The sequence below is a fragment of the Gorilla gorilla genome, chromosome 1 (genome assembly GCF_029281585.2).
Source record: "Gorilla gorilla gorilla isolate KB3781 chromosome 1, NHGRI_mGorGor1-v2.1_pri, whole genome shotgun sequence".
NCBI classification, from domain to species: domain Eukaryota; kingdom Metazoa; phylum Chordata; class Mammalia; order Primates; family Hominidae; genus Gorilla; species Gorilla gorilla.
In genome coordinates this window covers 37,123,202-37,150,030 of record NC_073224.2, presented here as the reverse complement: position 1 = coordinate 37,150,030, position 26,829 = coordinate 37,123,202, and the positions used below count along the sequence as shown (strand labels likewise).

The 26,829-nt window shown below is 48.2% G+C and overlaps 1 protein-coding gene across 1 annotated transcript in view; it reads left to right on the top strand.

Annotated features, from left to right (window-relative positions):
• CAPN8 (calpain 8) overlaps positions 1 to 26,829 on the top strand; it is a 73,667-nt gene that overhangs the window by 29,946 nt on the left and 16,892 nt on the right. The window contains exons 3-12 of the mRNA XM_031015609.3: positions 5,602 to 5,720; positions 6,240 to 6,373; positions 7,228 to 7,396; positions 8,496 to 8,579; positions 11,486 to 11,571; positions 14,116 to 14,190; positions 14,927 to 15,087; positions 18,240 to 18,415; positions 22,127 to 22,138; positions 25,019 to 25,230. Of these exons, the coding sequence (XP_030871469.3) occupies positions 5,602 to 5,720; positions 6,240 to 6,373; positions 7,228 to 7,396; positions 8,496 to 8,579; positions 11,486 to 11,571; positions 14,116 to 14,190; positions 14,927 to 15,087; positions 18,240 to 18,415; positions 22,127 to 22,138; positions 25,019 to 25,230 (1,228 nt within the window). The remainder of the gene's footprint in view (positions 1 to 5,601; positions 5,721 to 6,239; positions 6,374 to 7,227; positions 7,397 to 8,495; positions 8,580 to 11,485; positions 11,572 to 14,115; positions 14,191 to 14,926; positions 15,088 to 18,239; positions 18,416 to 22,126; positions 22,139 to 25,018; positions 25,231 to 26,829) is intronic.

Genomic DNA, 26,829 nt, shown 5'->3' with positions numbered 1-26,829 from the left:
GATGTGACTGGCATGTTGTGTGGTCTCTTCTGATTTCCTCAGGGTCCAGTGGACCTTTCCTGGCCGACTCAGCCCCACCTGAGTGCTCCTTACTGCTGCAGACATGACACATCACAGCGTCCTTTCAGTGCCTGACCCAGAGGTCCACCCCACAACCTCTGCAATAGGATTGAGCTGACTTTTTCCTCCCTGCCCTCAGCTCAATCTTACATAATACCCGAGGGAGACTTGGGGGCACTTCAGTTGTCTCTCATCTTCTGCATAAGTGCTCCATGATGCCATCTTTACTCTGCTCCTGGATTCCCGAATGGGCAGCAGAGCATACGTGTTCCCTGCTTTGGCTTCTGCTTCAAACTAACTGGGACTTTACTCTTGTTTCCACTTCAGCCATTGTTCAACCTCAAGGTAATGTAAGGGCTACTGTAGGGTTTCCGATGTCTGACCTTTCTTCTTTCCTTCCTCTTTCTTTCTACCTGCAGTCCAGAAGTATCTCCATTTCTTCCCTTGGTGTTTGAGAAATTCCATTAAGCTATAGCTCAAGTTCTTGCTACCTACAGTTTATAATAACATTAGACGTCCTGACCTTTAAGCTTTGATTTTAATGTGTGAAGGGAATTTTTGAATTAAGGGATTCTTTTTTAACAATGTCTGATTCAGGGTTATTATCTCCTGGTGGATTTTAATTTTTCTTTTTTCTTTTTGAGGCTGCGTCTTGCTCTGCCGCCCAGGCTAGAGTGCAGTGGTGTGATCTTGGCTCACTGCAACCTCTGCCTCCTGGGCTCAAGTGATTCTCTTGCCTCAGCCTCCTGAGTAGCTGGTACTACAGGCGCCTGCCACCACGCCTGGCTAATTTTTGCATTTTTGGTAGAGACGGGGTTTCACCATGTTGGCCAGGCTGGTCTTGAACTCCTGACCTCAAGTGATCCGCCTGCCTCGGCCTCTCAAATACATTTTTTTTTTTTAAGAGAGCATTTGTTACAGTCTCTGTTTCGGGATCAGACACAGGCATTCCCATCCAGGTCTTCCAGTCTCCCTAGAATAGATTCAACCCAGTGCAATGTGTGTATTTGAAAGGCTATTCCCAACTTTATTTTGGAATTCCTTTTGTGGAATTCTTTTTTCAGAGCCAATTTATGGGGCATACCAAATCACTCTGTAGTCATGCTTCTAATATCAGTTAGAAAAACCTTTGGCTACAAGAAGCATAAATAGGGGGCAAGTTCTTCTTTTATAATAAGAAAACTAGGGGCAGATAGCCCGGGGCTAGTGTAACTTTAATAATGCCCTTGGAGAGCTAGACTCACACTGTGCTCTGCTCTGCACTCTCCTATGCTGACCTTCATCTTGCACCTGCAGCCTTGGGATTGCAAGCTGGCTCTGCACCTCCAAGCACAGTGTGGACTTTCCAGATGGGAAGAAGGAGGAAGGGCAATGGGCAAAAAGTCTCTGCCAGCCAAGTCTGCCCCACTTCATCAGGACATGGAAACCTTGCCTAAATTCCCATGAAGTGCACCTCTGCTTAAAGCGCATGAGTGAGCACTAACTCCTGAGCAGCCCTAGCTCGAAGGTGACCAGGAGGAGGGACTTGTCTATCAAGGTATTTCCCAGTGTTTTTGTCTGCCTTATTCACCACCTAACTAGTATGTCAAAGCCTCCTGACTGCTTTTGAAAATTAAAAAATTGAAAATTAGTCAGGTGTGGCAGCTCATGCTTATAATCCCAGCACTTAGAGAGGCCAAGGTGGGAGGATTGCTTGAGGCCAGGAGTTCAGGATCAGCATGGGCAACATAGTGAGACCCCAGCTCTGTATTTTAAAAAAATAGCTGGGCATGGTGGCACATGACTGTAGTCCCAGCAATTTGGGAGGCCGAGGTGGGAGGACTGCTTGACCCCAGGAGGTCAAGGCTGCAGTGAGCCATGGTTGCACTACTGCACTCATCTGGGCAACAGAGCGAGACCTTGTCTCAAAACAAAACAAAACAAAACAAAACAAAACAAAACAACAAAACCTATGCTCCAAGATCAAAGCTGTTTTTTTGCTGGCAGTTCCCCAAACAAGTTTCTAAATGTGAACAGCAGAGTAAATGTCCATCTTCCAGAGGACTCTGAAGGGAAGCACATTTGGATATATGCCCTTGAAAACGCATTCTCGTCATGACAATCCATTCACACTTCATGCAGTAACTGGCAAGGATCCAAAAGCCTCCAAACCCACGGCATCCCTTCGAGCCTCTGTGCTTGCTTGCAAGAGCTGGGTAGACCCTGTGAAATGTCAGGAGTGAGGTAGATGAAGAGAAAATTAAACTCTCCTCCAGCTGGGCCGCCTCATTTGATGTCAGCAACGGAGGGACATTTTGTTGCCGTGACTTGAATTGTAATATCTAGGGAGTGCTCTGGGTGGGCTGTCGGAAGAAGCTTAGACCGGGAGCCAGAACCTTCACATCGGAAGGGAACCAGGGCCATGCCCAGTAATGAAGGCTATGTGGCTGCTCTGATCTCTTTGAGAAGCCACTTGCTTTAGAGGTGTTGCAGAGCAGTCTCCCCCTTCACTCCCCAGAGGACTGGGCTTCTGTGCTTGCCTTACCTTGTTTATCTCCCTCTGCCTGATGCTGGTGAAAGTGAAATCTGTCAGGTTTGATGCAGATTCTTGTTGAATGCCACTTCCCCACAGACTTGGGAAGTTGAGGTGCAAATATATGTAAGATGCTGTTGGAGATTTGCAGAAGAACAAAATATGATTCATTGATTCATGTAGTCATCTGCTTATTTGTTTTTATTCATCAAACATCCGTTGAGCTGCTTCTGTGTGTCAGCCACCTGCTGGGGATGCCTAGATGAGTGAATCCACATTGCTGCTTTGCAAGAAGAGGTCAGAGAGGGATGAGGGAGAGAGAAAAACAGATGTAATCAAGTGGCCTTAGAACTTGCTGGGGAGGTGTGAGGAGGAAGGGCTTGGCGCTGGTAAGACAGGCCAGGGGTAGGGGTAAGGAAAGCTCTGCCAAGGAGTTGATGCATGAATGGAGTTTTGAGGCCAGTCTGGGTGCAAATCATGATCTGAGGCAGCTTGTGATAACTCTGCAAGAGATGCGTAAATAAGGTCTTTAGGACACATACCAAAAAACAGGTGACTTCTGGCTGGAGGGTAGGCAGTATCAGAGAAAGCTTCATGGAGAAGGGGTAAGATTCAGCAAGAAGTTTGCAAGCAGAGGGAACAAACAAGAAAAATCACATCAATGAAAACGACCAGGGTATGTTTGGTACATATCCAAGTTCGATTGGGAGATTAGATTCATAGCGGAGAGTGTAATAGGAAAAAGACTGGAGAAGTAGGTTGGAGTCATATTGTAAAGGGTGTTGATGCCCTGTTAGGTTGTATTTCATTGGTGAGCAATGGAGGACAGTTGCGAGCAGGGGTGTGACATGATCACAGGTGTTCACAGAAGAAAAATGGGCTGAGAGGAGCTGGGTGGGAGGAGGACACTGTGTTATTTTGCTCAACCTTTGGAAGTTGCCTTTTAATGAGAGACTGCCCTGCTTGAGGCTTCTTTGGTGAGAAGTAACATAACTCATGCCAGCCCATCCACATCAACTCTGTTTCCCTCGACTACCAGGTCTAGTCTCACCTAGGAGCCCTGTTGCCATTAGGAAGATAGTGTTTGTCTGTGAAGCAGAGCCTGGTGAGAGAGTGAGGCAGGAAGCAGGTTGCCTCCTGGATCAGAAAAGCTCTTCAAAAAGTAATATGGCCAGGCATAGTGGCTTATACCTGTAATCCCAGCACTTTGGGAGGCTAAGATGGGAGGATCACTTGAGTCCAGGAATTCAAGACCAGCCTGGGCAACATAGTAGGATCCTGTCTCTATGAAAAAAAAAAATTAACAGGGCATGATGGCATGCACCTGTAGTTCTAGTGACTCAGGAGGCTGAGGTGGGAGAATTGCTTGAGACTAGGAGGTTGGGGCTGCAGTGAGCCATGATGGTGCTACTGTACTCCAGCCTGGGCAACAGAGCAAGACCCTGTCTCTTAAAAGAAAAAGAAAGTAAATGAGTATGTGTGTGTGTGAGACAGAGAGAGAGAGCGAGTGGGAGAGAGAGCGAGTGAGCGAGAGAGAGAGAGAGAGAGACAGACAGAAAGAGAGGGAGAGACAGAGAGAGGAATTAATTAATTTGGGGTCAGATCATGAATGACTTTGTTGGGAAAGATCCAGGCAGACAGAGGCCAGGGCTTTCTAGGATGACCTGGTGATGGAGCAATTCTGAGTGATGATGGAGATGATGGCTCCTCAGATGTGGGTTCCTGGCTTACTGCTTGCTCAGGCAACAGGTTTTCTGAGAAAACCATAATGTGTTCACACCTAGAATATGTATATAGCTCTGGCCACAGTGTTAAAAGAAAACTTAGAGTGAGACAAGGTCCACAGATGGTCTCTAAAAGGTTGAAGGGCCTTCCATCTGAACACACATTGAAAAGATTCAGATCTTTGATATGGAAAAGATAAAGGCTAAGATGCACAGGCAGGATTTTGGAGCTGTTTGAATGGAATAAATAGGAGAAACAGGGACTTGTTCACCAAATCTTAGACTCCTAGAGCTAGGGATCTACAGTGAAGGTGGAAAGAAGCAGTACCAGGCCAGAAAGATGCAATAGCCTTCACATGATGAAAAGCACGCTTGAGGTCACTGAGACCTCAGCAGCTGGTGTGGAATAAGCAAATAAGTAGTGGTGAGCAAAGTTACGTCACTTCCAGGATGATAGATTCGCCATAGGATGCTAAGGTAGGCAGCGGTGCCTGGGGCCCGTGCTGCTTCTTTTGAAGTTGACACTGCAAGGGACAACGATGCCTCCCAGGGAAGTGCCACTCAGTGGCACCAGTGTGGTGGGTCCCAACTTGCACAGAAAGGGGTTTTCTGTTTTCTTCTGCATTTCCTTGAATCTCCAATGTGACCAACACCAAAACCCAGGATTTGTAACCTCTCTTGACTTTTATTTCTTCTGCCTCAAATTATGATGATTTAATGCTAAGCAGTGTCTCAAGGGAACTTTAAGCAATGAGGCATCAAGGCTCTCCTGGTGAACTCTGAAACAAGAAAAGGCAATACTGTAAACAGACCACGCAGAGCCAGCTCTTCATTATCCAAGGTCAGGAGGGGCAAGGAACACACACACACACACACACACTCTTACACGTACACATCATAGATTGGGTTAACAGCTTCAATGTTTCCCTCAACCAACTTAATCAGAGCTGCTAATAAGGGACCAGAGGGACTAATTTTCTTTTCTTTTCTCTCCTCTTCTTTTCTTTTCTTCTTTTCTTTTCCACTCCACTGGCTGAATGTGTAGGAGTGGGGAAATGATCAGCATGTGGGGGAGGGGGCAGCCACAGGGAGGAGCAGAGGATCCACTCCCGAGTAAACAAATCCCAAGGAGGCAGGAGAAGCTGATGGCTGCGGGTGCATTTCCAGCACCAGAGGAGGAAACTCTACCTGACTCAGAAGGGAATGTGGCGACGTGGACTCTGGGTTGAATGGGACAGGGTCAGAGAAAGCAGGGCCCCTGCAGGCTGGGCCTGACCAATCTGTGTCCCCCGTGACACTGCGCAGGTGACTGCTGGCTTCTGGCTGCCATTGCCTCCCTGACCCTGAATGAAGAGCTGCTTTACCGGGTGGTCCCCAGGGACCAGGACTTCCAGGAGAACTATGCGGGAATCTTTCACTTTCAGGTACTGTGCTCTGCTCCGGCCCTTTGTTGCTGCTTTCCGTACTCTTAGGGCTCACTGCAGGTCCACTGCGTCAGAAATTCTGGGTCTGGGGCACAGTGACCTATGTCTTAATAATCCCTCTAGGTGACTCTGATGCACACTTCAGTCTGAGAACCTCTGCTTTAATGCATCCATCCAAATATCCACACATCCATCCTCTTCCCAGCTCCGCTAGGCCACGTGGCCTTCAGGAAAGCACTGTGGACTGAGGGTCGGGAGGTGTGGGTCTGAATCACTTCCTGCTGCCACTAGGTGGCACAGGGCAAGTTCTCTGATGCACAAACGCAGACCCTGGACTAGATGTTCCCGGGTTCATCTGGCATCTCCTATGTGCACAGATAAGGCAGACACATGTCCTGCTCTTAAGGAGCCAAGACTCGAACACTGATGGCACAGAGTCCCCACGTGAGGTCCCCTGGAGGGACTCCCTTTACACATCTGCTTATTCATGTGAGCTGCCGCCGTGTCCCCCCTCCCCAGTTCTGGCAGTACGGAGAATGGGTGGAGGTGGTCATTGACGACAGGCTGCCCACCAAGAATGGACAGCTGCTCTTCCTACACTCGGAACAAGGCAATGAATTCTGGAGTGCCCTGCTGGAGAAAGCCTATGCCAAGTAAGTGGGGGAAGCCAGGAGCTGGGAGACGCCAGAGCCTCCCTGAAAGCTCTCACCTGTCCCTCCCACGTCTGCCTCCCCACCCCAAACTCAGGGCGTCATGGCGTCTTTCCCAGCATCCAGACCCCCATGAGCTGGAGAGAGAGCATTTTTCAGTAACTAAGAGAAACAGAAATCTGGGCGGGGAGGTTAGCATCTCAGCTCTGCCTCGGGTGAATGTGTATGTGGTGGGGCCAGCCTCCCTGCCCTTCTGGGCCTGAGCTTTTCCTCTTTCAAATCCCAAGGTAGGTTCCTGGGTCAACGTAAATGTTTAAAAGAATGATGAAGAATAATAAAACAAATGTACTAGATACCAAACTCAACAAAGTGTCTGCTCTTTCCTCAGGAATTCTTCTTCTCACCAGCGTTTGATGTTCACAACCTTCTTTGGGTTTCTTTTAATTACTTTTGTTTACTGATACCCTTTTCTGCAACCCCAGTTCCTTTCCAGTTCTATTTCCCAGCAAGCCTCAGCAGATGCCTCTCAGCCTTGAGGGAAAGTTCTCCTTCTCCCCATCTGTGCCCCCAGCCCCCAGAAACCCAGGCAGCTGGGGCCAACTCTGGAGGGGTTGCCCTTGGCTTTGTAAAGGAGGGGGTGGCTGGAGAGAGGTTGGCTGAGGTCAATTCCTAGTGAAGTGCTGAGCTGGGCACACAAAACAGTGGCCTAAGCACCTTCCTGGCCCATAGGCAAAATAGGCAAAGAGCCTTCCTTTATCTTCCAGGCCACAGTATGTCCTAGCACTGTCCCGGTCCCCAATCCCCGGGTCTCCTTGCTGAGGGTGCTAATGGAGCATGTGTTCTTTCTTTTCCAATAGGCTTAATGGTTGTTATGAGGCTCTCGCTGGAGGTTCCACAGTGGAGGGGTTTGAGGATTTCACAGGTGGCATCTCTGAGTTTTATGACCTGAAGAAACCACCAGCCAATCTATATCAGATCATCCGGAAGGCCCTCCGTGCGGGGTCTCTGCTGGGCTGCTCCATTGATGTGAGGCATATGGCTTCTCTACTGCCCCACCTCCCCCCACCGCCACCCCTTGTGTGGTAGGGAAGGGATGAGACAGCGGGAGAGAGGCCTAGGAAGGCTTTGGGTCAGAGCAGAGTCTGGAGCTTAGTAGGCAAGTCTAGTGACACACAGGCCTGAACATATAGGGGCTGGTGAAGACCTAATTAGTGGGTAGGAACTGGGGTTAGTTGCATTGCAGGAGCCCCAATTTCCCTCTTGTTGTTAGAGCCCCTTCAGTACTGCTGGAGTGGCCCTGAGAACATAGTCTAGGGTCCCTGGATCCGAGGCCCCCCATTTGCTACCTCCTTTTTGCTAAATAATCTTGAGGTTTTGGAAAACAAATGTGATGATTGATGATACCTGATGGATCTTGAGATCCTGAAGAAAAGACAAGTTCTGAAACCAGAGATTGTGGCTGGACAGGAGGCTGAGCTGTGTGGATTTCCAAGGTGGCTGTGGAAACAGAGGCTGGAGGCCCCCAGCCCTGAGGTCCTGTCACCACCTCGGGCTCCTGTGACCAGCTGCCCTCTGGCTGCCCTGTCTTCCTCTCTTGTCCTTACCTGGTGATTTTAGAAATGTGAATGACAAAGTGAGAAGATCCTCCCTTTTTCCTGTCTCTGCAAACCCCAGCAGGAGATGTGGTTTTTGGTGGAGGGGTGGTATGGGGCATGGGAGAGGGGGTGCTGAGGAAATGGGAAGGGTAATGAGGAGTCCACTCAGGGAGAACCTTGGAGGACTGGGACCTGTCCAGAGCCATCAGCATGGAGAATTAGCCTTCTTCAGGCAGCTGGGGGTCACTCTCAGAGAATAAATGACTTCCCAGTTTCTTGGTGGCATTTTGAAGGCTGGTAAATTGTCTTCCAGGCTTGGCAGGCACCTGCACTGGTCCGGAACTACAGGCCTAATTAAAGAGGGAGTCTGGATGGAGATGACTCTTTGCCTGAGGTTCATAGCCATGCCTGCACCCCTAGTCCCACACTGAAGCCCCCAGTGGCTGTGTAGTGTGTCCTTGGAACGCATTCTACGGCCGGCCCCTGAGAGGTCAGGGTCAGCCACTGAGTGGACTTTCTTCTCTACGCAGGTCTCCAGTGCAGCCGAAGCCGAAGCCATCACCAGCCAGAAGCTGGTTAAGAGTCATGCGTACTCTGTCACTGGAGTCGAAGAGGTAAAATTGTGTGGAAGGTGGGGAAGGTAACATGTGATAATATTTCCATGAATCCAAGCCATCTCGACAGGAGGAAAGAGGTGATTACTACTAGAAGGTTTGGAATTGGCTTTTGAGCTTCACTGCCATGTTGGGATGCACTCCGCCTGTACAGAACCCCTGACACCACAGATGAGCATTAGCTTTTGCTCATTAGAACAGCTCTTCTGGCCAGGTGTGGTGTCTCACACCTGTAATCCCAGCACTTTGGGAGGCTGAAGTGGGAAGACTACTTGAGGCCAGGAGTTCAAGACCATTCCTGGGCAACATAGTAAGACCTCATCGCTACAAAAAAATTAAAAATTTTTTTTCTAAAACAAAAAAAAAAAAGAAGATTCTTCTGACTCTTACTCACTTGAAGATGGACAACATAACCTCTCTGAGCTTTTGCTCAATAGGTTCTAACTAAATGCAAGCCCTCTCCTTAGATGCAGCCAGGAAAGCTGTAGAGATTGTCAGTTAGATTCTACAGATCCTCCAAAAAATATGTTTGTGTGGGCAAAACAGTGGGAACTCACAAAATCCCAAAACGGGAAAAGGGGCAGTAGTCCCAGGTTTTAGGGTGGGGTAGAGTCATGGAAAGGCATGTAAGTATTCCTCACTCTCCAACCCGAGGAAAAAACATGGGCTATACTAGTCATTATTTTTTTATTTTTATTTTTTATTTTTTATTTTTTGAGACGGAGTCTCGCTCTGTCGCCCAGGCTGGAGTGCAGTGGCGCAATCTCGGCTCACTGCAAGCTCCGCCTCCCGGGTTCACGCCATTCTCCTGCCTCAGCCTCCCGAGTAGCTGGGACTACAGGAGCCCGCCACCATGCCCGGCTAATTTTTGCATTTTTGGTAGAGACGGGGTTTCACTGTGTCAGCCAGGATGGTCTCGATCTCCTGACCTCATGATCCGCCCGCCTCGACCTCCCAAAGTGCTGGGATTACAGGTGTGAGCCACCGCGCCCGGCCCATTCATTATTTTTATTTCCTACATTGTGTCTTCTTTCAAAAGGGGTTTAAGGTGGCTTACAATGATTTTATTTATTTATTTATTTAGAGACAGGGTCTTGCTCCGTTGCCCAGGTGGGACTGCAGTTGCGTGATCTTGGCTCACTGCAGCCTCAACCTCCTGGGCTCAAGTGACCCTCCTGCTTCAGCCTCCCAAGTAGCTGGGACTACAGGCAAGTGCCATCATGCCTGGCTAATTATTAATTTTTTAAAAATTTTCATAGAGACAGAGTCTGTCTGTGTTGCCCAGGCTGGTCTTGAACTCCTGGGTTCAAGCCATCCTCCTGCCTTGGCCTCCCAAAGTGCTGAAATTACAGGTGTGAGCCACCATACCCAGCTAGTGGTTTACCATTAAAAGAACAGACATAATAAAACCACACAACTACAGTAAAATACATCAATCCAGGCTGAAGACAGTGCTATAATTGAGAAATTAATTTTGCTTTGGGCTTCCCAATGGCCAAGGCAGAAAGGGAAATGCAATGAATGTCCCACCTCTTGTTATTTATTTAACTGAAATAGGCCAGGCATAGTAGGGTGTGCCTGTAGTTCCAGCTACTCAGGAGGCTGAGGTGGGAGGATCGCTTGAGCCCGGGCAGGCGGTTGAGCCTGCAGTGATTGCACCACTTCACTCCTGCCTAGGTGGCAGAGAGAGGGCCTATCTCAAAAATAAATAAATAAATAGAGTTAAATGAAACAGATGTTCTTTACATGTGTTTGTGTTTCATAAATACGCTTTTCTTTTTTCTTTTTTTCTTTTTTTCTTTTTTTTCGGATGGAGTCTTGCTCTATCACCAGGCTGGAGTGCAGTGGCACGATCTCGGCTCACTGCAACCTCTGACTCCCTGGTTCAAGTGATTCTCCTGCCTCAGCCTCCCGAGTAGCTGGGATTACAGGCACGCACCACCATGCCCAGCTAATTATTTTTTTTTGTATTTTTAGTAGAGATGGGGTTTCACCATGTTGGCTAGGATGGTGTTGATCTCCTGACCTCATGATCTGCCCACCTCGGCCTCCCAAAGTGCTGGGATCACAGGTGTGAGCCCCTGCACCCGGCCCAAATATGCTCTTTAATGAAGTTAATCTCATAAATGGGAATTGAACATGTACGTGCAAACATTGGGCTAGGTGAGTTGGGGGATACACAGGAAATGAAGACAATGAGGACCTAACAGCCTACACAGTTGGTGTGTGTATATGTGAATGCCAGTGTGTGTGCAGGGGCCCAAGGGGCTTATGCTTGAGTGTTCAATAAATAGGGGAAAGCAGTATATGTGGATTTAGGAGTATGGGCTTTGGAGACAGACTGCCTGAGTTCCTGGCCTGCGTTCACCACTTACTAACTAGATAATCTTGGATAATGTAACTTCTTTAAGTCTCAGATTTTTGAGCTATGAAATGAAGATAATTCTTTATCTTCTCAGGATTGTCGTGAGTGTTAAATGAGGCAATAAAGCATCTAAAATGCTTAGCGCAACACCTCATCTGTAGCACCTGCTCAATAAATGTTAACTGCCGTGCTTTGGTGTTTGTTTGGAGGGCGTTTATTATCATTAGGTCTCATGTATTAAAAGCTCAGTCAATCTTAGTCAACTATAAAATCTAAATCTGAGTTAAAGCAGACGTAAGCTTGTTTTTGGGCTAGACTCACTCTTCATTTATTCAAACAAATTATGAAAAATACTTCATTTATTCAAACAAATTATGAAAACACTTGGCCCAAGCCTGAAAAGATGCATTAAAGGAAAATAAAAGTGTGGTCCTTTAGGGACATTTGAAAAGTTTAATGCAGATCCTGTCAGGTGCAGACATGCCTGCAAGGCAACAGGAGCATAGTAATTCAGTCGCTTTTCTGTGTGTGGAATTTGCAGGTGAATTTCCAGGGCCATCCAGAGAAGCTGATCAGACTCAGGAATCCATGGGGTGAAGTGGAGTGGTCGGGAGCCTGGAGCGATGAGTAGGTTTTTCTCCCCCGCTTCTCCAATCATCTCTCCCTCTGCGGAAGGGTGTCGTGTAAAACACACAATAATGAGATCGATGTCACAGTGAGTTCAGCAGCACGTCCTGTCTGCAGATCACACAGTGTGTTCAGAAAAGAGCATTAAATGGATCCAGGCTGGGAAAAGCAAAATAAAAACCACCGGGCTGTAGTCTTCGATTCTGGCTTTCTGCTTTGGCATTTGAAAGTTTGGCGGCTCTGTGGAATTTTGCTTTGCGCTGAAAGGTTTTTGTATTTTTTACCTGACACACCGTGCTGGTCCAAAGGTCAAATCGATCACTCACAGTCTGTTTCTTTCCACTCCACAAACACTGGACAGTCTGACAAAGGCCAAACCCCTCAGCACCAAGAAGAAACAAGGATGCTGAGAAAATGAAATTTGACCCTAGAAGCCCCGGGCCCTGGCAGCAGTGATGAATGAGGCAGCGGCACTCACTCCTACCCTGGGCACGTTTGATCACTGACTGGAGAGACTCCTCTTGGGCAGGCCTCTCTGCTGATGAGGGAAAGTCGGCCAGAGGTGGTGATGTCCCAGGACAGCTGGGCCCTGGAATCCATGTCCCCATGATGCAGGAGGGTGGAAAGCATGGGGTGGTTTCTGTCCAGTGAGCACAGCTGGCCTGGCGGAGGCAGGTTAGTGTGGAGGAGGAATTAGAATTAGCCAGTCTCAGCTGGGTACAGTGGCTCACGCCTGTAATCCTAACACTTTGGGAGGCCTAGGTGGGTGGATCACTTGAGCTCAGGAGTTCGAGACCAGTCTGACCAACATGGTGAAACCCCGTCTCTACTAAAAGTATAAAAATTAGCTGGAAATCGCTTGAACCCAGGAGTTGGAGGTTGCAATGAGCCGAGATTGGGCCACTGCATTCCAGCTTGGGCAACAGAGCGAGACTCCATTAAAAAAAAATAATTAGCCAGTCTCATGGACAAAGAACCACCAGAAATGAAAATGGTCGCAATAATGCCCCCTCCCAATACGTCCTTAATCCTCAAGTGCTGTCGGTACTCTGTGATGCCACCAGGGCTTTCGAAGGGGACATCGCCAAGTTTAATCACAGCATCATGACTGCTCATGTCATGACGGCGCAGAGGGGCAGTAACTCCCTTCAGGTTGTGTCACGAAGAAACACGTGTCTCTAGGGCCACACATGAGCCTCCTGTAGGAAGGATTTTTCATTCTACTGCCTAAGATTGAGCAAAACCCAAAACCTCAGTTCTGCCAACTTCCCTAAAAGGATGACAGGGCCACGTGAAATTGAAACCCTGAATTTGGGCCATTCTTACCAAAAGCCACTACTGAGCTGTCCAAAGGGCTTGTTTGACTTTCTCTCCTTTCCCTGAGCCCCCGCTCCCTGGCAGGTGGAAGGTGGTGACTGTCAAGTCCTGGAGGCCCTACCAGCTGGAGATGCAACCTGGGATAATTATATATATCAGCTATTGGAGAAGGAGGGTGCCGAATCTCTAAGGCAACATCCCTAAGCTCAGCCCAGGGATTAGTGAGATTTTACTCAAAAAAAAAAAAAAGTAAAAAAAAGAAATTGGAGCAGTAGGTCAGATCTGGAATTTTCCAACTCCTGCACTAATCTTTGTTTATAACAAGCACATTCTGAGATTTGGTTTTAATCAAATTAATGTTTCAATGAATTTAAGAGGCCCTGGGAATTGTTGTGCTGACCCCTGGGGTCTTAAAGCCTAGCTTGGAGGGAGAGGCTGGGCTGGAGTGTGCCCCAGCTCTTATGCTGGGGAGAGAAGGTGCTTAGGTTTTGCTGAAGGTATTCAGGCAGGGATTTTTTTTTTTTTTAAAGATGGATCTTGATACTGCTCTGTTACTTAGATGTCACATACATATTTCAGGAAAACCTAACTTCGTAAAGGTCAGGAAGCTGGAGATGGCATTCAAACAAAGTGCATAGATATTGCCCTTGAAAGGCCACCAGCAGGAGGTCTCATAGGGTGACATTACTTCTGGGGAATTGCCGTAAAACTGGGCTGGATGATCATTCTCGCAGGTGTAAGGAAGTGAACCTTGTCCATGTCCCCAGAGCTGGTTAGACTCTGTCAGCATATTCATCCCAGACTGCTGGATAAACCAGAGTGATAAGTGACTAATGGGTACTGGAGTGCCTGCCTTTCTAGTGACAAGAACTCATCCACGTTCTCTCCTGGGCCTCCCCATTCCTGCAAACAGGGGCCTGGGAGTCTTAATTAGAAATGTCAAATTTGCCCTAGAGAGTAAAAATTAGAGCATAATGTTTGAGCCATAATGTTCCTGTCACATGTCCAAGGCCATCCTGCTAGTGCCCATGGAGTCCGTGTCCTGGGTCTGTGTCCCTTCCCCAGACAGTGTGCTCACCCCACACTGTCCATTCTGCCTTTCTGTCTGCCTGCAGTGCTTTTGGTATTTTGTTTCTGGCTCTTAGGGGGAAGCTTAGCTGCAGTAAACAGCTTGCCCTGTGTGTAGAACCTCTCAGGAGCGAGCATCTCTGCTTGTTTTCCCCTCAGTGCACCAGAGTGGAATCACATAGACCCCCGGCGGAAGGAAGAACTGGACAAGAAAGTTGAGGATGGAGAATTCTGGTGAGAGAGTTTTCTGCTGAAGCACTGTCCCATTGGTGATGGGTCCATTTTCAGTTCTGATGTGAACTCTAGGTCTCTGGGTCTTCCAGGAAGGCGACATGGTTCCTGACCATGGTGAATTCATTCTTCTCCTTTTGTCCTGGTATAATTCCACCTCTATACCAGCACGTCTAAAGCACTGAAACCATGATATCTGGGCCCTCAACCTGGCCTAGCTATCAGCCTGTCTTTCTCAGTTCTACTATCTTTCCAATGAACTGAGAGCACTGCTTCTGTCTCTTTAAGCTAAGATTTACCTACCATCAATATGGGAGAACTTCCTTTGCTAGTGAGCTAAGGAAGATAATAAGGATACTCTTTGAATATGGTACGGCTTAGCTGGACATCACTCAGAATTAAACAGAAAGAAACCTCTTGTGAGCTTAGACTTAACCCAATCTAGAGGCAGAGGCTTTGTTGAGATGACCTCCTGGGGTCTTTTGCAGTTTACAGTTCAGATCCTTTGCTTGGTTGTTAAGATATGTGTGGGGGGCTCTCTGTAAGAGCCAAGAAGCCAGCGCTAGTGAAGAATGTGGACTGTTGTCTCTGCGTGTTTGTATCAGTGTGCTGTAGGAAAGATCAAGCTAGCCCATGGCCTCTAGGGCCTGTGCCACGGCTCCTTCCCATGCCCAGTATGCGTGTCTTTAATCACAACCCAGCCCTCTTCACTGAGAGCCCTCTGGTGCCTCTGCCCCAGGATGTCACTTTCAGATTTCGTGAGGCAGTTCTCTCGGTTGGAGATCTGCAACCTGTCCCCGGACTCTCTGAGTAGCGAGGAGGTGCACAAATGGAACCTGGTCCTGTTCAACGGCCGCTGGACCCGGGGCTCCACAGCTGGGGGCTGCCAGAACTACCCAGGTAAGGTGAAGGGCTGCCTCGGCCCAACCTTCTCCAGCTTATCCTCCCTGAGCTGGGTCACTTTATGTAATTTTTTGTTGCTATTTTGTGTGTTTTTTTGAGACAGGGCCTTGCTCTGTTGCCCAGGTTGGAGTGTAGTGGCACGATCTCTGCTCATCACAACCTCAGCCTCCCGGGCTCAAGTGATCCTCTCACCTCAGCCTTCTTAGTAGTTTGGACCACAGGCATGCACCACCATGCCTGGCTAATTTTAAAAGAATTTTTTGTAGAGACAGGGTCTCACCATGTTGCCCAGGCTGGTCTTGAGCTCCTAGGCTCAAGTGATCCACCCACCTCGGCCTCCCAAAGTTCTGGGATTACAGTTGTGAGCCACCGTGCCCAGCCCTATGTGTTAATCTTTGGATAAGGCCTTTGGACTTTGTTCTTTGACTTCTGGGCACCCTCTGGAGGCCCTGCTTCTCCCTAGGGCTTGGAGGCCAGGGTTGTGAGGGTGGGCAGTGGCTCTGCAGCCGCTCAGCTGCAGCCTGAACCATGTGTTCAAACCATCCCTGTTTCACCCACCCGCCCTGCCCCCAAAGGACGTGCTTTCCACACTAACCCTGCTCTTGGCACCTTATGCTAAGGCCTCCTGTTCTTCCCTTGGGCTTTTGCCCCTTCCTCCCCACTCCCCTCCCCCGACCCAGCTGGCTAACAGTCACCCCGCTGACCTCTGGGATAGAGTGGCTGATGGTGCGCTAGGGGAACACGGGTACAACATCTGCTGTTTCAATAGACTGCATCCATTAGAGCTGCTGTTTCACTGTGTGTTTGTGCCTGAGTTGGAGGTGGAGGGACAAAGACAGCGTGGGCCGTGATGGCCACACACAGGGCATGCATGTCATGGGGACTCAGTCCCTGGTGGAGATAGCATGGTGCAAAGCATGGCCTCCACACTAACCCTGGGTCCTCACCTGGTGAAAGGTGGGAAGCTTTCCTGGCTCGCAGAAGATCACTAATGTGTCCCTGTGTAGGCTCCTCCTAGGTTGAATCAGCTGAGGCAGCACCTGATGAAGAAACTCAGGAAAACAGCCCCACATCTCTAAGGAGAAATGAAGAAAAGCAAATCCTGCTCTCTCTACTTTTCACCTCCTGCTCCCCACGTTCCCTGCCTGGTTTGCTGTTGATCTGTTGATTGACTTAGACTGTAAGCGCATGGGGCAGGGCCAGTCACTTTCTTCTCATGACAGAGCTCACTGCAGGGCTGTGCTCAGAGCTAGGGAAGCAGCATTAGAATAAAACCCCACCTGGGTGCAGTGCTGGGTCTTGACAAGTTCTCTCTTCTTTCATCGCCCATCCAACCCAAAGCTCCCAGTTCAGGCAGCTGTGACCAGAGTGCTGAACAGAGAGGAAGGAAAGGGGTCCACATCCTGCCCTTGTTGTTTGATTTAGACCCTGGGAAGGGCATTTCCCTCTTCTGAGCTTCAGTTTCCTAGTCCTCTAGATGGGGTTCGACCTTCCAACCTTACTGGGTCACTGCAAGCCTTGGAACACAGAGTGTGTAGGGAAGCACTTTGTAAACTGTGTAGCATTATATAAAGGGGAGTATTATTTTTATGGCCCATTCTCTTCCTCCAGTACTGTTAAGGAGTAAACAAAAAATGTATGGATTGCAGTAATGTTGCATTTGGGAGAAATTAAAATATGCTCACCATTAGCAAGCTCTTAGAAAATGTGGAGGAAATTTGCATGGATCATTTTGGGAGCTCAGAACTGTAGGGGGTGCCCAAGGTATCTGCACGCACCAAATCACAGTCCCATCCATGCTACCAACTAGCTGTCAGGAAGACATGGGTAGTTCCTGCCCTTTGGTAGTGATGGAAGTATAGGCGATTACAGATTTTTTTTCTGTCTCCTATGGGATCCACAGATATCCGACTTTAAAATCCATAAACTTGAGCCCTAAAACAAACAAACAAACAAACAAAACACAGCAACAAAAAAACAAAAAACAAAACAAAACAAACAACCCCCCCCCCAAAAAAAAAAACTGGAAGTGGGGATTCTGGGAAGGTGGAATTGAATAAGTAAACCTACTGTAAAGAAAAGTGATAATCAATGGCTCTTGGTCACCTGTGAATGCCTTGTTATTTTCCAAGTTAGACTCTTCTTTAAAGGATGTAAGGAAAAATCCCATGCCCTTCCACTTCTTTTTTCCTCCCGGGCACATCATTATTGAAATTTTTGAGGCCCTAGAGTGGAGACACCTGTCAGGCGTGTCTTCTGCAATTTTGCTCTGCCACTGGACTCTGTCATAGACTTGCTGCATATCCTTGGATGATCCTTTTAATCTCTCCGTGCCTTGGCTTGTGTACTTACTATTCTGAGAGATTTAAAAAAAGCCATCTTTGAAATGAAGGAGTCTTTTTCAATATCCATACGTGGTGTGGCAGGACTGCTTCTTAATTGCCAATTGTGATTCCTCATGCATTATTAAATGACTTACTCTTGAAGAAAGTGTATCTCGTCAGTGGGCTGCAACACTGAAGCCATCCTGTGAGGCCCCTGGGGTGATGGACAGCAGATTAGTTCTCAGGGGTGCCGCAGGCTGTGCTCTGCAGCTGGGGCCCTCTCAGAGGGAGAATAGGTGTCAATCAGATGGCAAGAGCAGTTGTCTTAATAGTGTCATGGAGAGACCTTTTTGGTAGCTAGTCTCTTCAGGGACTTTCTCCTCTACTGTCCTGGGGACATGGTTTTTACCCAGAGATCTCCCTTCCTCCGGAAGGTGGGTTTGCCTTCACAGGTCAAGTGCTGAGAGCAAGGTGATGTTAAGTCTTTCCCCAGGAAGACTTGGAGGCAGTGCTGCCCAGTTTAGCCCTTGGATCATGTGATCCTGAATATTCCCAATCAAGCACTTCTGGGCTCCTGGTTGATCAAATGGACAAGCACACATTTCCAAATGCGATGCAGTATGTCTGTGTGTGTGGATGTGTAGGAAGGTAGGAGGAAATGCCTGAACACCTTGTAAAGAACACTTTCTGAGGCCTGCTTACTAGGCACAGTTTGGACGGAGCTGTGCATTCATTAGGATGATCAAGTTTCTTCCCTTTTACTTTATTCTTCTTCATCTCCTCACCCACTACGTGGGGAACCACCATCACCTGGGTGACTTCCAGCCACTTACTGGACCAATCCCCAGTTCAAAATCCATTTGGATGAAGTGGATGAGGACCAGGAGGAGAGCATCAGTGAACCCTGCTGTACAGTGCTGCTGGGCCTGATGCAGAAAAATCGCAGGCGGCGGAAGCGGATAGGACAAGGCATGCTTAGCATCGGCTATGCCGTCTACCAGGTACTGCTGTGCTGGGTTTGTCCTCCATTATACGCTTGATGTTTTGGGGCTGAATATCTTGGCCAGTCATTGTAGCACATCTTTCCTATTGCTGGAGTATTCCTAATTGAGAAGCGTCCTTGCTCCTCTATATACCTCTCCCAGTGGCCTTACTGAGGCCTGAATTCCACAATTAGAGATTCATTCCTATGGCTTAAGTCTCTGCTGTTAACATTGAGATGTGTGATACATTAACCTTTGCCTGTCATTGAGGGCTCAGTGTACACGTGTTCATTAGACTCTTCTCCAAGTACAGGCTTCCCCAGGGACAAGAGCCAAGAACATGGGGGCATAAGGCACTTGAGGTGGCACAAGGAGGATGAGGGGCATCACTGAGTCAGGGAAGGAGGCTGGATATGGGAGCCAAAGACAACTATTCCCTGGGAGGCCTTGAGACACCTGGAGCACACAGGGCATGAGGTGGGGTGATGGAAACCACATGCCCATTTTCAGTTCTGGTGTCTCTGAACTCTGGAATACAGCTGGCTCTGGGCTCATGCTGCAGTCCCTGACTAATATGCCAGTTTTCCTGGCAGCCACCCCTCTACAGACTTAACAGCCTCACAGATATGTTAAAGCAAGACCTTTGCGTCTTGACAAGTCTAGCCAGAAGCAAATTGGAATCCACTTTTTTATACAGGCAAAGACTCCTTATAGCAAATTCCAGCGGGGCTCATGGTGGTCATTTTTAAACCAATTTTATTAAAGGAATTTCTTGGGAAAAATACAATTCTAATCAGGAAGACCAAGAGCTGTCTGGTGGCCCAATATCTCAGTATAAATTAATGTATGAAAAAAATATTGTAATAAGAAACCAGTAAGGAAATAGTGCAATGGTTGAGATCCTATCTGCACCCCACACTTTATTTCTCATATTCTGGAATTTAGGGCTTTAGAGTTTAGGGTGTATATGTGCATGTGTGCACACGCACGAGCATGCGAGTATATTTTATGTTGAAGAATGGAGTTGGAAAATAATTGCTAATTGATGGCAGGAGAAAGGAATTGCAAATAAATAAGCTCCAATTCTACTCCAGTGTGGCTCTTTCATCTCCGCCTAGAATGTAAGTAGCACAAAGCCAGACTCTGTTTGAAGAGATAAAAACCTGATTAGGCACTTAGTGTATGCACATCAATTCAACAAACTGTAGTGAGCATCTATTATGTGCCGGGTGCTGTGCTGAAAGCTGAGGACATGGAGGATTATCACATAGTTACTGCCCTCAAGGTGCTCACAATCTGAAGTGGAAAGTGAGATGCACACTCCACTGGCAACAGAGCAGATCAGATCTGCTGTGATGGGGACCAGACACAATGGGCTGGGCTCACCTCAGCTTCATGGAGGAGGAGATTTTCATGAGAACCTTGAAAGATGAGCTGGATTTCAAGGGAGAACATTCCAGCCAGAAGGACATTTCTTGGCAGCTTGAAAGTTAAGTGATGGTTTTGGAGAGTCAATAGTAGGTGGGCATGGCTGCAGGATGGGCTACTCAGTTCTTCATCCATCAGGCCTACCTTTTTTTTTTTTTTGAGACAGAGTCTTACTATGTCGCCCAGGCTGGAGTGCAGTGCTGTGAACTCGGCTCACTGCAACCTCCGTCTCCCAGGTTCAAGCAATTCTCCTGCCTTAGCCTCTTGAGTAGCTGGGATTACAGGTGCGCGCCACCACATCTGGCTAATTTTTGTGTTTTTAGTAGAGATGGGGTTTCACCCATGTTGGCCAGGCTGGTCTCAAATTCCTGACCTCAGGTGATCCACCCGCTTTGGCCTCCCAAAGTGAGGGCATTAAAGGCGTGAGCCACTGCACTCAGCCAGGCCTACCTTATATAACCAGACCAGCAAAGCATTCTTTCAAAGGGACTGAAATAGCTTTGTGTGGCATGACATTTGCACTCATAAATAATATATAAAGCATATCAGTTTTTTAGTCATCAAATTATAGCTGCTTATAAAATATTCCAGTGTATGTGATCTGTGGTCCTTCTATATCTGGCCACAGGCATATAATTTAGAGCACGACATCCATAAGTGAAAACAGTTTAAAAGTCAGGTTAAGAGGGTATCAGGAGTAGCTGGGGTTATAAGGAGTAGCTGGGGTTGCAGGGAGTGGGTGCCATATTCTTATTCCTGTATCTCCCTCCTCTTGCTTTAACTGGAGTTTGGATTGAGGATGAAAACCTGCTGCTGACTGAGAAGCAGCCAGGTGCCTCCAAAGACTAAAGAGCCCTCCTTGTCTGGCCTCCTCTCTCTCCCCTCTATCTTCCTGCAGTGATGCCAGGCCAGCCTGTCATTTGCAGTCAGGATCCTGCATTTCAAAGATGACTGTTTCTTTCCATCCACCCATGGGCAGTGGCTAAGGCCTGCTCCCTTACCTCGCTGCTCTGGATTTGTGCCACCAAGAGGCCCCACCTGCCTGGCTCAGTTTCTGCTGGGTGATTCTTGGTAGGGTGGATCTGGAGCATATTGATGGCAGCAGAGGTGGTCAAGTTGTTTGTGGAAAGATGGCCCATGTGTTTGGGCAAGCCCCTGCCAAGGGTGTGTAAAGGTTATTAGGCCAGGAGCTGACAGGAAGATACTTGTGAGGCCTCTGCATGGGCGATTTTGGTTCTACACTCAAAATCAGAGGAATGACTGTGACCCTGGACTCTTCTACTTCTGCTGCCAATGACCCATGGGGGCTCCAGAAGTGAGCATGCCAGCTGATACACATTTTCCGTGATATTGTTGTTTCTCAGAGTTATAGGCAGTTGACTATAGACCTAAACCACAAATGATGGATGGTCTTCTGGTCAAAAGGGCCTATGTGTCAGGGACAAAGAATGGAAAGGGACAAATTACGGGGTCTGAATCCTCTTCTCCAGCCTGGCATAGGAACTCCAGGCATGGGAAAGCTTCTACTCTGGATCTGAGAGCTACTCTCTTGTGGGAGTCAACACTTCCAGTTGCATATAATAGAGCCTAACTCAAGCTAGGCTAGTGAAAAGAGTGTACCAGCTCATGAAACCAAATTAAGGGAAGGAGATGAAGGCTTGGGACAAGGGACTTGGATACTACCAGGATTCTTTCTCTCCACATCTCCTCTCTAGTGCTGATGACATTGTGCTAGTCTAGATTTCTTCATTCCCTAATATCACTAGCATTAAGAAAGGAGCCCCTTCTGTTAGTTCCAATTCAGAAATCCCAGAGAAGTAAGTCTCTGATGGGCTCAGCTTGGGTCACGTGCCTATTCTTGAACCATTTCACCATAGCCAAGGGCAGAATAAACTATGGCTCAGGTTGAGTGAGATTCCCCCACTCTGGTCAAGCTCTTGATCTTGGACACCAGGTCCATAGGTCTGAAGAAGAGATTAGCTCTCATTGAAACCCCAAGGCTATTACTCCTGAATAATTTGAGATCTTGGTAGATTCTACAACTAGAAAATAAGAAAGTAGAACCTAGAAATCTGGTGGGCCCCCACCAGATTTCTAGGATCCTATTTATAGATGGCCTTGAAATTCATCAGTAGTGTTCCAGTTTCAGAAATGCTGACTGGCTTCTCACTTTAGCACAAATGTCTCCTCAGTTGCCCCAGGACTGCACAGTCTGTTTGCAAGACATAGGGAGAGAGGAAAAGGAGCAGAAGGAGGACCTTGGAGCTCTCAGGTGACCTGCTCTTTTCTTCTGCCCCACAGGTTCCCAAGGAGGTATGTGAGTGCTGACAGAGATTCCTTCCTTTGGTGAGAAATAGCTTGGCTGCCTTCAGGATGGGCAGCCAGCAGCGTCTGTTTCCTGTGATAGAAGCTGGTTGTTCCACAGCTCTCACATGATCCAGTCATGAATCAAACCACATGAGTAGGCTGGTAGCTCTGAGAGTGGGTGAGGACCATTGCAAGTCCCATCTGTCAGGCCCTTATGGAAGGAACAGTGGTGACCTTTTTCCCCATGCCCCTGGTGGTCTGAACAAGGTGATTCCAATGGGCAGCCAAGGTTGAGAACCAGTGTTCTATCTGAGCTTCCTCTAGCTGGTGTCAGTTGCACTAATTATGTATAGGTGCATCCACCCTGCTCAGCTTTACCCCAGTTCTTCTGGGTTTTCAAGCTTGGCTAGCCATGAAGCATGTGCCAGCAAGGCTCAATTCATCAGCTCTAGTGTATGCCTTGGTCCAAGGCTGCAGATTACTGGTCCATCTGCCCTTGGCTCACAAAGTGCATGTTATTGATTACAGAGGGAACAGACAAGGAAGTGAATGGTTTAGAGCAAATACCTCTTACTGGTGCAGGGCAGGTGAGCCCTCAAATTGGGGCTTAGCCTGGGAGGGTTCTTGGCTTCACCCAGGAAAAAATTCAAGGATCAGCCAATGGTGTTAGCAACTTTTATTGAAGTGGCAGGGTAGAGCAGCAACAGAGGTCCTTGCAGAGCAGGGCTGCCTCATAGTCAGTGAGCCCACAGTAGCAGCTGACAGGCAGTTCCACACTCATATTTATACCAACTTTTAATTATATGCAAATTAAGGGGCAGATTATGCAGAAATTTCTAGAAAAAGAATGTTAACATCTGGGTTGTCAGGTTGTTGCCATGGAAAGGGGCAGTAACTTCTGGATGTTGCCAAGGCAACAGTAAACTGATAGGGCACACTGGTGGGTATGTCTCATGGAGAGGTGCTTTCACCTCTTCCCTGTTTCAACTAGTGCTCCATTTGGTCCAGCGTCCTGCTGGGAGTTGAGTCCTACCTCCTACCTCATTACTACTGGAAAATAATTAAAACCAAAGCTGATTTAAGTCTGGGTGATGGTGGTTCCCATCAGAAATGCCCCATTTATATGAGAGAGAGGTGACATGTACACACAATGGAGCTTTCTCCAGCAGCACCTCACAATGCCCTCAATGTGTCACCCTGGATCCTGTGCTCTACGAGTGCCGGGGGGCCTTCAGGACAACAGTTGTCAAACTTAGAATGTGCTTCTGAATCCCCTAGAGGGCTTGTTGAAGCACAGATTTTTGGGCCCTGCTTCTGGAGTTTTTGATTCTTTCAGTCTAGGGTGGGGCCTGAGAATTTGCATTCTAACAAGTTACCCTAGGGTGCTCCTGCTGATCCTGATCCCACACTGAGAACCACCCTTAGTTAAACCTGCCCAACCTCCATCCTGTAACTGAGCTGAGCTATGTCAAGGGCAGATGTGGGGGCCAGGGACCTTGTGGCACCTGCTTACTTGGGGTCCCTAGTAGGACAGAGTCTTACCTAGATCTTGCCTCGGTGTCCTCCAATTCCCACTCTGGCCCCCAAATAAGACTTCTCTAACCTGCTCCACCCCTGGATTCTTGCTGGAACTCAGTTTGCCCCCTTCCCAACCCAAGACAAATTAGAGTAGCTTCCTTACTTCAACTCTCCTGAGTGCTTTCTCCTGCCAGTGCCCCGTATCCTCCCTTTGCTACCATCAGGTATGGCAAGAATGACCTTTAACTCATGACATGTAGGGCCTTGGTCACATCCTCGCTGGCCACACCACCAGCATTCTCCTGCCCAGAATGTAAGCATTTTTAGGGAGAATCTCAAGGACTGTGGGCACCCTAGTGGCCGGGTTAGTGGGGACTGTGTGGGGGCTCTATGTGGAGTCCTGACTAGGGTAGCGGGGGCAGGTGGCCTGCTTCCTTCTTTGCTTAGCAGATCTGTAATCCAAAGAGGGTCTGATGACCAAGAGTGAACACTGTCCACTCTGGGGTGGACGTTTCAGCTCTGGGTCACACAGAAGTTAACAGCCCTTGCAGTGTATCAGCACCTGGCCTCTGTCACAGGCATCTTGATGAAGATTGATGGTAAAGACACAGTGCTATGGGGAGGCTTAATTACAACAATAATAACGTTGGCACCTGTGTTTTGGAAGCACTCTGCAGTCACTAATTAACCTGTGTCATGCACCAACAGCCTCCCACCTCCCCGCAACAAATAAGTGGGTCCTGGAGAGCATCGTCGCCTGTTGAGGAGAGTCGAGGCCCTGGGGAGGCTGGGGGGACCCCAGACTAGGCCTAGCTGTGGCCGCCCCCTCTGCCTGTCCCTTTTAGAGCTGCCTCCCTGGGTTCCCGGACTGACCATCCTAGTCTCTTTGCAGAGCAGTTTTCACAGATAGTCAAAGGTGAACAAGTTTTTGTGGCAGCTTTTGCTTGAGGACTAGGATTTAAGCTCTTTTCTCCAGCCTTGGGCCTGTACTGGGAAGGTCAATGCCACACTCCCAGAGACAGCTGCAGAATAAAAGAGCCTATTGGATTAGAGAGGAAAAATATCCAGAGAGAAGCTGAGCGCACACTAGAGACCCTGTCTCTCAACCTTCGTTTAACTGGGGAGGCCCAGAGGTCAAGGTCACACAGTCAAGATCAATGCCTCAAACAGGGCCTGGCACCCAGAAGGCACTCAAAATACACTTGATGATTGACATACAGTGAGTTCACAGCAGAATCCGCGGCCTCCTGATTCTTGGTGCAATGGTAAAAATCAATAATTCCTAAATCAGCACAATAAAGCTGAACTCTTGGGCTCTCATCTTCCAGGATTTAACAAGAAATTGACTCTGCTTATTGTTTTGTGCAGCTGGAGAGTCACACGGACGCACACTTGGGCCGGGATTTCTTCCTGGCCTACCAACCCTCAGCCCGCACCAGCACCTACGTCAACCTGCGGGAGGTCTCTGGCCGGGCCCAGCTGCCCCCTGGGGAGTACCTGGTGGTGCCGTCCACATTTGAGCCCTTCAAAGACGGCGAGTTCTGCTTGAGAGTGTTCTCAGAGAAGAAGGCCCAGGCCCTGTGCGTCTCCTTCCCTCTGTGGTGGGGAACAGTTGTCTGTGGGCCCACGAAGGGAAATGGTCCCATGCAGGTGCAGGACCCACCCCAGCTCCCAGTACATGTTCCCAGAAGAAGCCTCTAAGAAACTACAAGGCCAAAGGACCCTTCACTGGGTGTCCCCCTCCTACCCCTCCACCTTGCTCTATAGGTCACGGAGAGAAAGAGAACCAGACCAGCAGTGGCCTGGACTGGGGCTCCCACCTGTGCAAGAGGAGCATGTGAGACCCCGAGAGCGGTACCTGGACCAGAGTACCCCTCCTCCCCTCACACACACACCCATATACACACCACATATACACACATACACACCACATGCCACACACATACACACCACGTATCACACACATACACCACACACATACATACCACACACACACACGCCACACACATACACACCACATGCCACACAAACATACACCACATACCACACACATACATCACACACCACACACACACAACACACACATGCACTACATACATACACACCACATGCCACATACACACACCATACACACATACACAACACACACACTCTCCACACACATGCATATATAGCACACACATGCTCCACTCACACATCATGTATATACCACACACATACACATCACATGTACCACCCACACACATATACATACCACATACCACACACATACTCCACTCACACATAACACATACACTACACATACCATGCACACACACCACACATACACACCACACACACACAGCAGGTATACAACACATGTACACACCATGTACATACAACATACCATAATACACATACACCATGTACACACACATACACACATTACACATCAGTCATACACTACACACTGTATACCACATACATCTCCCACACATATACTATACACATGCTACTTACACTTACATACACCACATACACACCATGCACACATATACACCACACACCACACACATGAACATCATGTATTACATATCATGCACATCACACACTACACACACTATACACACTACAATACACACCACACATATATATCACACACATTTATACCACACACACAGCACACATACTACAAGCACATGCATACCACATATTACATACCACACACACCAAACACACCACACACCATATGTGCACACCACACACATCACACATCATACAGTACACACACAGTACACCATTCACACACCATGCACATACCGCACACACTCCACACAATCACACAGCACACACTCATACCACATACATGCTATATACATACCATTCACACATACCACATACATATGACACACACACACCACAGCACACACAACATCTATGCACACCTGCAAGGGCTGTGGGCTTGCTGGCTTAGCCCCCAGAGGACATTTCTACAGGGATCACCCTTCTGGGGAATTCTCTCCCTACCTTACTCCAGTTACCACTTTTGTCCCTGGGAGTGATCCATCAGGGTGAACATTCTAGAATCCTTGAAGGGCCAATGGCACTGGGAAGCTCTTGTCTCTGATGAAAAACTCAGGGTGGGGTGGAGGTTGAGGAGGCGAGGGAGAGGAATCTTGGCTAAAGATTCTGTTTATGCA